Source organism: Rattus norvegicus, chromosome 15 (assembly GCF_021556685.1).
Source record: "Rattus norvegicus strain SHRSP/BbbUtx chromosome 15, alternate assembly SHRSP_T2T, whole genome shotgun sequence".
Classification (NCBI taxonomy): domain Eukaryota; kingdom Metazoa; phylum Chordata; class Mammalia; order Rodentia; family Muridae; genus Rattus; species Rattus norvegicus.
In genome coordinates, this window is record NC_141548.1 from 37,085,540 (window position 1) to 37,098,206 (window position 12,667).

General features: G+C 42.9%; 1 protein-coding gene and 1 pseudogene across 12 annotated transcripts in view; one reads left to right on the forward strand and one right to left on the reverse strand.

Annotated features, from left to right (window-relative positions):
- Rcbtb1 (RCC1 and BTB domain containing protein 1) overlaps positions 1-12,667 on the forward strand; it is a 47,477-nt gene that overhangs the window by 31,858 nt on the left and 2,952 nt on the right. For 4 of the 12 annotated variants that reach the window (XM_087586120.1, XM_087586125.1, XM_087586119.1 and 1 more), the window contains 3 exons: positions 1,509-1,635; positions 3,087-3,238; positions 4,532-4,662. In XM_087586120.1, the coding sequence (XP_087442246.1) occupies positions 1,509-1,635; positions 3,087-3,238; positions 4,532-4,662 (410 nt within the window). Of the gene's footprint in view, positions 1-1,508; positions 1,636-3,086; positions 3,239-4,531; positions 4,663-5,239; positions 8,158-9,945; positions 12,202-12,667 lie in introns of those variants that run through there. The other 8 variants (XM_087586118.1, NM_001443892.1, NM_001108380.4 and 5 more) reach the window with 4 other exon arrangements.
- Rpl6-ps5 (ribosomal protein L6, pseudogene 5) lies at positions 3,499-4,379 on the reverse strand (annotated as a pseudogene).

Genomic DNA, 12,667 nt, shown 5'->3' on the forward strand with positions numbered 1-12,667 from the left:
TCTACGGTCTTATTTTTTTCTTCCCTAAGTACTTCTATTTCAGTTGAATTCATATTTAATAACAAAATTAACCCATACAGTCAAGTAGCATTTAGTCCATTCACAATTCTTTGCACCCACGTTGTGCCATATTAAGCTCCAAATGTTTGCAAAAGGCAACCAACCACTCAGCAAGCAGCCATGCCTCATCCGCATCCCCTTTTTATGAAAAAAAAAAAAAAAGAAGAATTTAGGCTGCTGTTTAACTTAAGGAGAAACAAAGAACATTTTTTAAAATGTATTTTACCATCTCGGTTAGTGTTACACAATGTATATTTGCAATAAATACAATGACCAAAGCAAAAAGAAAAGAAGAAAATTGGTTCAGTGAGTAGGATCGTTTGGTTATAATCACACTTACGTTTAGTGTACACAGCCTGATACATCCATTTGTTCTTCCAGCTGGCCAAAGTGTGACAGGCTTCTCCAGGTCTTTGTATGTCACAGTGTGGAGATCTTTTCCAGAACACTATCTCCTACATCGCTGCTTTCCTAAAAGTCAGGATTGTACTGGCCATCATAGACCAAGGGGGGGAGGGTTATTTCCATTCTGTAAGGAGATGCTGAGGCACCTATGAAAACCTTTGTTTTGGGCGAGTGGTTAGCCATCATTCATGCCCTGGACACTCTCACCTTAGTCACTCCCGCCCTTTCCTCTGGAGTGCTTTTGCCTCTGGGGTCAAGGGAGACTGGTCTCTCATATAAAGCCTAACTGTTTTCAAAGGCAGCAGCCCTCCCGGCTCACCCACTGTTCTCAGCCCAGGACAGTGGACACTTGTCTGCTTTGGCTCAGTACCCGGCCTCTGGGTAGATCTTTCTCAGTGTCATTTGTTATTTTTGTTCCTTCATACATATAAAGTATCGGATGGATTTGTTCTGGATCCTTGACTGTGTTCACAGTAACACCATGCTCCTTAGGAAGACTCATCACGGCAGCTAACATTGAGTTTCCTGTAAATCCTTGGGTCTTTACAGGGAAAGATAGCGTGGATGTATTACTGCTTTACCATTAATTTTCAGAGCTAAATGCAATGTTTAGATTTGGAATGGCTAACAGCGTCTCTGCTGAAGAGCTGTGGCATGGTACAGTGGTTTTGGTTCTCCTCCTTGGTTTGCACAGGCCAACTAACTACCCAAGTCAGAGCCACAGAAAATTGGTAAGCAGTGAGTCCGAGGAGGAAAACTATTCAGCTCTTGAGAGATCAACTGTATCCCCATAAGTGCCTGTGAGATTTATTTTTTGTGCATATTTTCATATTTAATTACACAGGAATTTGACTTTCCCCATACTCGTTTTGTTGGTAGTTTATTGATGAATTACTTTTATACTGTGAAATAGATTTGTCAACTGAGTCATGAGCTTTATTGACCAGAGTGGAATTGGATACCATAATTATCTTTTGGAAGCCTTTCATGCCTGACTCTGTCTTTTGAGCTGTGTGTGTTAACAGTGTCTCTGTTGCCTTCAGAGCATGAAGACTTTTTAACAGTTGCAGAATCACTGAAGAAAGAATTTGATAGTCCAGAAACTGCAGATCTGAAGTTTCGAATTGATGGGAAATATATTCACGTCCATAAAGCTGTTTTGAAGATCAGGTACTTTTGCATGACTTAGAGCTCTCAGTAGTAACTGTTTCCCCTTGTTTATTACCTCACAGCACAGACACAAAGAACTGGCTGTGGCGGCACAAAGAAGTATGGCAACTTAGTATTTTTGGCAGATAGTTGCTACTTGTTCCCCAAGAGTATTCTGACTTGTGTTCATGCAACTTTTAGGACATGGGGGAGTATGAGTATTTATGTGGGGATTCTTTGGTGGCGGAGGGTTCTGCTGTTTTGGTTTTGCAGTCAGAGACTGTAGCCAGCACTTGTGCACACTTGGAAAGCGTCCCTAGTTCTTCTGTCCTTTTCCAAATTACAGATGGCTGGGGTTTAGCTCAGTAGTACAGCACCTGTCTAGCATGGCCAATGCCCTGGGCTTGGTTCCCCAACCGTAAAAATAAATGAATTAATAAGTTAAAAATAGCTTCTGTAGACACTTTATTTGCACGCTAAATTTGTGAGTAAATGTCAATTTATATCCTCTTCTTCTGTTCAAGATTAGTTTTTCCCTTACAGAAAACTTTTACAATCAGGAATGTAAATTGCCAACTAAAGAAAAGTTTAAATAGAATAAGTGGCAGGATGAATGGGGGCTGAGCACTCATAAGTACTGACTGAACGGTTCTTTCCTCCAATGACCACTACAGAGTTGTGTCTTTATGGAGATTCCATTTAACCCTTTGGTGGTGGACATACAGCTCAGTTTGCAGAGTGCTTGCCTCCTTATGAGAGGCCCTGGGCTGGAGCTTACACTGCAGGAAGCCGCTGTTCCCAGCATTTTTTGGGTGGAAGCAGCAGAATAATAAATTTTAAAGCACTTGCAAACCTATCTGTTGTTAAGTACTTAGACTAAAACTGTATGAGCCACAGAAGTAGATGAAAAGATGATTAGACATGTTTTTGCCTATGACTCTGGTCAACTCTGTGTGTGTGTGTGTGTGTGTGTGTGTGTGTGTGTGTGTGTGTGTGTGTGTGTGTGTGTGTGTTTCTTCTATAGCTCTTCTAACCCATTACTCCATCATGCCTTGCTTAGAAACATTTTTTAACTTCCCTAAGTAACTCTCCCTGAACCGATTTGTTTAGGAATATTATATATTTCTGTACCATATCTCACTCTACCACTAAGCTACATCGCCAGCCCTCACAGTGTTGTTTAAAATGCGTTTGTATATACATAACACCAAAAAAAAAAAGGTCCAAACACTTGCTTACTGGGGCCTAATGGAGATTGTGCTGTTGAAGTACAATATGAGGGACATGGGCTCTCTGGCTAATTGATCCTGTTAAATGGTGATACCAAGATGAAAGTCCTTGCATAGCAAATACTTTTGGCACCAACAGTGAATGAGCCCAGCTTATTCCAGCACAGAAGGTAAAGGGTGCCTCTCATAGCTGTTTCTTCGGTCTCAGCCTTTTCCTTAGGCAAGCCTTTGCTTTCGTTGCAGGTGCGAGCACTTCCGGTCCATGTTTCAGTCCTATTGGAATGAGGACATGAAGGAAGTGATAGAGATAGACCAGTTCTCTTACCCTGTGTACCGTGCCTTTCTCCAGTACCTCTACACAGACACAGTGGACCTGCCACCTGAGGACGCTATAGGTACTGCACCGGGATGGGCCAGGCCATGTGGCCATGGCTGTCTCCTGTTCTAAGAGCTGTAGCATACAGTCATTTACAGGTGGATTGACTTTTATATGCTTAAAAGTAGTATTTAAGTGAGCATCTCTAAAATGCTACTATAGTTTAAAATTGGACATAGTTTGCAACTATAAACTTATTTTAATGTTTTTAATGTGAAAGGATGACTTTCCTTTTTTTTTTTTTAACCTTATGAAGCTGTTTAATTAGGTTGTTAACAATTAGAACACCAATTTGTGAGGGTACATGCCGTTCATCAGGGAGAACTGAGACTGCAGGTAGCCCTGTTGCTGAGGGACAGCTTTGATCTTTGGCAAAATCCGCGAGTCCACAGCTTTCTGATCAGCCTTTTGCTGCTCTGTAATTTCATATTTCTCCTTCTCCGTGTCAAAGATCTCGCCCTCCTGATGGCTGGGCTTTCGAAGTGGCTTCTTCTTGAAGTAAGGTGTTTGGGGATTTTAACCTTGCTGATATCAACTTTTGTAGAGGTGGCAATGACAAACTTCTGGTGTGTTCTGTGCAGAGGAACTCTGTTGAGGGCAAGAGGTCCAGTCACAAGTAGCAAGCCACTGCCCAGCTGCTTCAGGAAACCACTCTCTTGCCCCTGTGGCACCCAGTGAGGATGATCAGGACAGTCTCGGGAGTGATGTGGGAGTGCAGCCTTCTCTCGTGCTGACTGAAGGGCTTTGTGCCGTGACTCAGCAGCTTCAAGGCACATCTCAGTAGGATAATACCTAGGCACTTTTCTTCGAAGCTTCACCACCCGGGTGCCACAATTCTTGTCCCCACCAACTGTTTTTGTGACGGTAGCAAGGACCTTTTCTTTCTTCTTCTCAACCTTCGTCTTGGCAGCCGAGTATTTCCTTTTGTACAAGGCCTTTCTGGAATACATAGCAGATTGGGAATGCCTGCCAATTCCTCTCACCAGGACAGGGTTCCGGCTGCAATGGGGCTTCCCCTTCCTCAGCTTTTTAACCTTAAGGTTACCCTTTTTGACCGCACCAGAGGGCCGGGCCCAGGGGGCAGCAGCATCACCGCCAGCCTTCTTAGGTGCAGGTTTCTTCTCCTTTTTATCAGGCTTCTCCGCCTTTTCACCTGCCATCTTGCAGGATGGGAAAGCGGTCTAAGACAAGGATGAGTTTCTAATGCATTTAACCTTTTAGAAACAATATAAAGAAGTGAGTCTCCTTTTTACTTTTACTATGGAAGCAATTGTACAGAGTAAATCTCAGGTGTCCTTTTTCTGCCTTGTAGGCCTTTTGGACTTGGCAACATCGTACTGTGAGAACAGACTGAAGAGGCTCTGTCAGCACATCATCAAGCGAGGAATCACTGTGGAGAATGCTTTCTCATTGTTCTCTGCTGCAGTCAGATATGACGCAGAGGTAACACAGACGTGCCCCAGCTCCCTCACCGTCAGCCCACTTCCCTCTCTCCTGTGATGCAGCATGGCTAGTTTCACCTCCTTTAGTGACTCAGTGGCCAGCCTCAGATGAAATCTGCCTTTGCTTCACACATTTCTGTTCACAGTCCAGAATCAGTGTTTTTCTGCTTCTGCTTTTAAGTAACTGGCTGAAGGGTGCACAGTGAAAGTATAAAATGCTGGGCTCCGCTGGACTGACAGGCAGCATGCTTTACTTCCAGACTTCTGACTCAGTGCAGCTCTCTTTCTCCTGAGAAGAGGCTGTTGAGTCCACTCTGTCAGGAGCCCAGGGTGCTGTTGGCTTTACATCCGTGGGGGTCTGGAATTCTGTCACTGTCTTGTAGCTCAGTTCCTATGTGAAGACCTTACTGTGTACTGCCTCTGTTTTTTTAACTTAAAAGTTTTTAGTGCACATGCTCTGTGTGTGTGTGTGTGTGTGTGTGTGTGTGTGTGTGTGTGTGTGTGTGTGTGTGTGTGTGTGTGTGTGTGTGTACATGTTTGAACAAGGGAGTCAGTTTTCCTCTCCCACCTTTCCATAGACTCCAAGGATCAAAGTCAGTTGTTATAAGCAGCGGATGTCCTTACCCACTGAGCCATCTCAGCTGTTCCTGTTTTGTTGGCTTTAAACTTAGTTGGATTTCAAGTCTGCATTTCTCAGCTTTGTAGCATCTGATGAGTAGTGTTCTGGAATGTGTACACCATCGAACTTTCCTGACTGAGCAGAGCCGCAGATTTGGAGCAGAAGCTGCCCCTGACAGACCGTGTGCTGATGCATGGCAGCCCATGCTGCTGAACAGTGAAGACAGTGCATGGAAGGCTGCAGGAGGCATCGTTACTGAACTCAGACTGATGTGCTTAGCTTTACAGATTCATAAAAAGTAAAAGGCTGACTTCGCTAAGTAACCAGAAGCCTGTCTTTTAGAGGTGTTTTGTCATTGGGCAGTGCAGTCTCCAGTAACTGGGAATTTATCAGAGACCCGCATTCTGACTCTTGAGGTGTAACAGGACAGACTTCCTGTCTGTGACACTTAGGGAAAGTTGACCGTTATGCCTTTTATTTTCAAAAATGTGTCCTATTTTTGCTTGAGGTTCTATTATGGTAATAAATATTTCACAAGGTCAAATGCAGCTGACTTTGGGGCCTGACAACAATGGAAATGTGGTTAGTGTGAGCTGTAGCTAATGGAAGACAGGTGGGGTTTGCTTCCTCCCTTCCTGTACCACTGGGAGCCTGTGCTAGACTCCTTCTTATACAACAGTATGAGGTGGGGTTTGCTTCCTCCCTTCCTGTACCACTGGGAGCCTGTGCTAGACTCCTTCTTATACAACAGTATACTTTTAAATTAGGTTGATTGTAACTTTAATTTTTTTCACTTCCTACTTTTAATGATGGTTCGTAAACACTTTAACCTCCCTTTTAGCCCACCAAAGGTGGGAGCAAATGGGCATTTTTAGAAATGGTCTTTGGAGCAACTCCTGTCTGTGTTGTCCGGATATCAGCAGTTCAGTTCACAGGTCAGCAACGGCCGCTCGAGCTACTGGCAAACACTTCATGGATACATCAGCAGTCCAGTTCAGTCAAGTCAGGATAGTCATGAATCCGCAGCACGACGTGGCACGAATCAGTGGCATGACCTAGCAGAGACAGCCAAGCCTCAACCTTGGCACAAGTCAGCAGGAGGGACCAGGGCCAACAGGAACACCAGGAGAAGTTCTGGGCTGTCCTCTCTCAGCAAAGTGAAGATCAGCAAGAGGTCAACAAGCAAGCATCGCACAGCTGGCTGCACAAGCAAACCTCCCTCAGCCCTCGCTCCTGCCCTTCAAGCCCTTTTTATATTCCCTTCAAACATCACGTGTCCCCCACTGGGCTTGCCTCAGCGCATGTATCTCTCTCAGCTGATAGCACTCTGCCTTGGAAGCAGCAAGAAGCCACAGCGTACCACCAGAAGACTTTTGGTGTAGTTTCTTTCTATGGCATCCTGACAAATGGAGCTCAACTCCACAGTGTAAGGCAGACCAATACATGCGTGTGGTTAGCAAGGAATCTTTCATCACGTGTCCTTTCATGTGCTTGCTCTAACAGAACATCCTTTTGCTTTATGTTCACTTCAGAAAATGTTCCTTCACAGGTCTGCCTTTAGCCTTTCACCTGTGCCCACTTCAGGAAAACACTCCTTCACGTGTTTGCCCCAGCAAAACACCATCCTACACAACTGACTCTCCAAAGAGCCCTTTTCTCTCCTTTTGGAGAATGATTCTAGACTCTTCTTACGCTTCTCTACATTTTTCCATGCTCTGTGATCAATCCTGTTGATTTAAAACAGCCCGGACAACCTGACTAGAGGCCCACAGCCTGGATCCTGTTACTGGAAATTTGTTCCCACTTTCACCTAAAACCACCTTTAAAAGTTTAGAGGAGAAGATCATCAGACATGCACCTTTGATCCAAGCAGTCAGGCCCAGAGAGGCAGGAGCATCTTGGGTAGCAGAGGTGCCTGCTTTACATAATGAGTTGCAGTCCAGACAGAGCTACACAGTGAGACCTCGTCTAAAAAGAAAAATAAAACCAACCGTATAGGAAGAACTCATGCCACTGCGGCTGGCAGCAGCCCACGTCCTTGGCTCGTCTTCACTTACGTATAAATACATTAATAACTGTTCCTTTACAGCGACTACAAATGAATGTGATTACCTGGAGCTTGTCAGTGTGCAGGCAGAGCCAGAGCTCAAAACACATGCTGATTGAATAATCAGATATGCTTGAAACACCAAAAATATATATTGAATGGACAAATATGTTTACAGCATTTTACTATATTCAAGATAGCATACAAACCTTAAACTCCACAAATATGATATATTCAATGTGGAAAAGGAGTAGAATCCTTATGATATACTTCTTAGATTTTAATACTGAACTATATGATCAATGAGTAAATGTTTACATTTTTTTCTTAATATTTTGGAATGTAGTAAGTGACCATAGTATTGAGCATAGAATTGAGTGTTCAAATCCAACCCATTTCTTATATATGTTCTTAGTTGATCAGAAGTGACTGAGATTGTAATTGATGACAAAACTAATTTTGGAAGCCCAGCTTTAGAGTAACCGATGCCGTTGGTCATGTGCCAAGAAGATGAAGGCAGTCTCTAATCAGTTACCTGCTTTGTAACAGTGCCTCTCTCCTCCATGCACCCTTTAAAGGAAACTTGAAGTTAATGTACAAAAGAAATGCAGCTTAGTAGCTGTGTTCAAAAGCAGTGCTGTGGGGAACATCTTAGGAATGCATACCATCAGACTTGGTACACTTTTACAGAGGACTCGGGAGGAGCCCTTCACAGTCCTCCAGCATAGCAGTGAGGAACTAAAGCACTACTTCAGCATAGCATAGCAGCTCTTCAGTGCTGCTGGACAGAAGGTGTTTAAACACTACGGGAAGCACATGGATGCCTGTCTCACAGGAGAACCTTTCCAGAGAGATGAGCAAAGTCTTAACATGACTAGGGGTTCGGGGGTTTGCTTTGTATGTGAATGTTAACCCCAAAGCTAAGCAGTCAGCATTTTTTATGTTATTGTTGTACTGGAAAAGAGATTAAGTTTTCCTTAGTCAGTGAGCCTCAAGATTCTTAGGGTAGCAAGAGAAAGCATCCTCCCACAACCTCTCCCCCCCAACACACACAAAATAACACATTTAAATATATTCTGAAAAACAAAAGTGGAGGCCATGTTGATCTGGAATATTTTGTATTTAATACACTAAGGTAAACTATACAGTTTTTGCATTTGACCAAACTGGGATGGTGATCTTTACCACCAGGAGTGGATCTCTCTGTTGGGGATAACCCTGGACAACCTGTTCCGCTAGCCGAGTGATCTTTTAAAGAAAGGGTAGTATCTCATTGTTACCACTGTGAAGTTTTGGACTAAGAGCACCACTGACAAAATAAGAATGCCACAGGTTGTAGCATTTTAAACCAGAGTGTTTGGGTCCCTAGCCCAGTGTTTTAAGGAAGTTTGTAGAAAGAAAAGACAAGTTGGTTTTCAGATTGATAATTAGAATAATTTCAACATGAAAGCTTTGGAGTGAGAGCCTCTGAGACCTTAGTGGGTAAAGGTGCCTGCCATCAAGTCCAGGAGGGACCCTGCTCAGTCAGAATCCACACGAGGAGAGAACCAGCTCTCACAAGGTATCCTGTGACCTCTGTGGTCCTATCTCAAACGCCATTTTTTTTATTTAGAATAATTTTTCTTCAAATGAGCAATTTAAAAATTTGTTGTTCCCTTCTGATAGTAAATCTGACACTGGATCTACCCTAGATCCACTTTGTAATTTCTCCACAGATTTATGAATTTTAGTTTCTAGTGCAAAGACTCAGTTTTATATGGTCTCCTCCCACAGGAAGACAAGACCCTTCATCGTAAATGTTGTAGAGTTCCTTACAACTTACCAGTCAGACAAGTTTTTGATCAAAAAGCTTTTATTTAGTGTTCTTTGCATTCATCCATTGACGTGCTCTCTCTATACATATCAATTTGTGTACTAAGTTTTTGTGTGCACTTTTGACTTAGAAGTCACTACTGGGAGCCCTGGTGTTGATTGATGAATGTGTGTAGTAACAGAAACCATTTCTGCACTATGCTTCCCTATCGAATGTTGGTAGTTGGTGGTTTCCACTCATCTGTCAGAGAATGCTAATTTGTAAATACACTTGTCTAGAGTTTACTAGGTCTTTATGAACAGCGTGCTATAAGATGCTGTATATTATTTGGGGCTTTATAATGAAGTCATTTTTATTAGGAGACCTGGAAAGTCATGTTTGTGGGATTTTTTTTTAATATCATTCTAGGTAGACTACATGCTTCCTTTCATCTACTTCCATAAACCTATTCATTTAACTAGCCCATGTCTGAATTTTCTGCTTTCTTAAATGTAACGAAATACATATACACTAACATCGCATTGACTCTGCACCTCGATTCGAGTTAATTGCAGTGTGTGCCAGCTATGGCAGCCCTGTATGGTTTAGTATGCGTGTGTGTGTCACACGAGTTAGGGAAGCCTTACTTTTACTCTGCTGTGAGTAGATGCCAGGGGATTTTCTGAGAACATGGTTTAAGGTATCTGGTCTCTAGTATCTCTTCTGGGAAGGGTGAGAGAGTTGGGATGAGGGATTAGCAGAAGAACAGTTCACAGTTAATAAACAAAGGCCTCTTCCTGTTCTTGTTTTTGTTGTATGTGTCTAGGATTTAGAAGAATTCTGCTTTAAGTTTTGCATCAATCATTTGACAGAAGTTACCCAGACTGCTGCGTTCTGGCAAATGGATGGTCCCCTGCTAAAGGAGTTCATTGCTAAAGCCAGTAAATGTGGAGCCTTTAAGAATTGAGGCCAAGGCTGCTGGGCTGGGTGTGGGCGCTCTGAGGCGCTGGGTGAGGTGACTCTGCAGGTAAAGCCCCGACACAGTGTGCTGTAGGAATGCATGAAGGACATTGGTTCTTGTGAGTCTCTTTTTACATCGCTTGTTTGTAGATATGTACATTTTACATGTGATTGTTCTTACGTTTGATGAACATTGGGAAAGGATGGCAGTTTACATGCTTTTGTTCTTTTAACTTTATGAAAGGGTGTTTTGGACTTGGGCCACAGGCCCTTCCACACCGTCTGTGGAGGAGGCCCTGTCGGGTGCTTCCTGAGCGCTGCTCACACTCACCAACCTCCTGTGGGGGCATCAGCACTGGGGGGGTCATAGTGGGGGTCATAAAGAATATTCTATACACATTCAACCACCTAGACAGTCAAGGAATGGTTAGGTTTCTGAGATGCTCTTAATGCATAGGCATGTAGGGCTGTAGATGGCTCAGCAGGTAAAGGCTCTGTCACTAAGCATGAGGACTTAACCTCATGCCCAGGACACACATGGTGGAGAGAGACAGCGGACTTACAGTTGTCCTCTCACTGTTGGAGGTGTACCATGTCTACACACAGACACCACAAAGAGGAAGAAGAAGAAAGAATTAGTACCTATAGGGAAGTAACGTGAAAAGCTGGTGGTAAAGAAGCTTTTTTCAGGAAGGAAGAAGGTGACAGAAATTAGAGTCTCCCCTGATTGCCCAACAGTGCTTCACTAGGGTGCAATGGCAAACAGGGTGCACACTATCGTACCCTTTATAATTACTCACAAACACACTCTGCGTGGCTGTTCTTTTCTGACTTGATGTGATTGCTAAAGCCACCCCTCGTACAGGACGCCATAGAATGCTCATAGTTTTAGGTGGTGGGAGGAGCCTAGGCCAAATTCCATCAAAACCTAATTGAAGCTTCACCTTCACCTCTCTACTTTCGGCTTTTCCTTTCTTTAATTGTGTTAGGAATACTTTTGTCATACACTAAGCTAGGGCTCCATAGCAATTCTTTTCCTGAAAGGTCATTTGTCAAAGATTGTATCAGGGTGGATGGTGACTGAGGCACCAAAGCCAGGCAGGTGTGATGACAGGCAGGATGAATACGAACTACAGCTTAAAGGCCTTCTTCCTGATCGTGCCCCTGCCTCCTCAGTGACACTTTCCTGACCAGGATGGAGTGGACATTACGTGATTTGCTGTGGTAGATCATCTGTAGAACCACAGTTCTGTGACTTAGGGCCTCGAAGCAGTATCTTTAGGAAAGTCACCGGTGGTCTCACTTGAAAAACTTCTCCATGGGAAAAGCACAAATCACAGCTGCAAATCCACATCGACAGGTAGTTTACCTGACAGACATACGGACTTCCTGATCCCGCTGAACAGCTAGAGAGTGAGTGTGAGAGTGTGCGTGTGCGTGTGTGTGTGTGTATGTGTGTGTGTGTGTGTGTGTGTGTGTGTGTAAGAAAAGTCCTTTAAAAGGGGTTTGCGTATTTTTTTAATGCAATCTTTTTATTTTTCTACTTGGTTTTGGTTATAATCATATAAACAAAAAACTTCTTGAAATTAATGTTTTCTTCTGATGTAATAATGGAAGGCAGAGAAGTCACATTTCTTAAAAGAGCCCAACTGTATCCTTGAAGTTACTGGAACCAATTTTATATTCAGTAATCAGGATGCATTTGTGTAACTCCTTGACTGACACACTAATAAACAATGTCTTAAGGCACATTGTACACTCGCGCTTGTTTTCCCCTTTAGTAGTGTAAAGCCTGAAAAAGGGATAAACTTGATTAATATGTGGATTTCAGTTAAAAAAAAATAGCCCCCTACAAAAAATACCAATAACATGTATTTCAGTTCCTGGAGGGAGAAAGAGAGTAGATGCCAGGTGCTGGGACAGCACAGATGTGTAGTTTCTGTTTGGCAAGGTGAAGTGGTTTGGGATTCATTTTGACTATTTTATGTATTGAACTATGTATTTTAAAAGGCTTGATAAAGAGAAAGAACAAAAGGAGTTGAGGTATTAAATTTCGTTACTACATTATATCACAATTATTAACATTATCAGTGTTAAAATAAAAATAAGGTACCACTCTGAATGTGTCGACTTATTTCTCAACTAACTCAGCACCAAAAGATCTTATTTCTGTTAAGACACTTGAACCCTCAGATAGAAAAACCATTAAAAATGAAAAGTAGCAGCCACTATCCTTGCGAGACATAACAGCTGTGAAAATTGGACTAATGACCAATAATCTAATGGAATGTTCGCAGTGTCGTTGAACTAACTTTGTACGTGGAAGGGTGCACATTTCATGACATCCTTGTGGGGGTCACAGGACAATTGGTAAAAGTTCGAAGTGCTAGACATCTCACGAGCATTTATTTTCACATGATGGAACCACAGACAATTGTTCTGAAGATGTTTTCTGTACACTAGGGGGGAAACATGAAGTGTTAGCTCACCTAGAAACAGTACAATAAACATAGCTGATCATGAACCTGGCTCTATGTCTGCAAAATACATACATATATACATACATATGTACGTACGCTCACACTGCA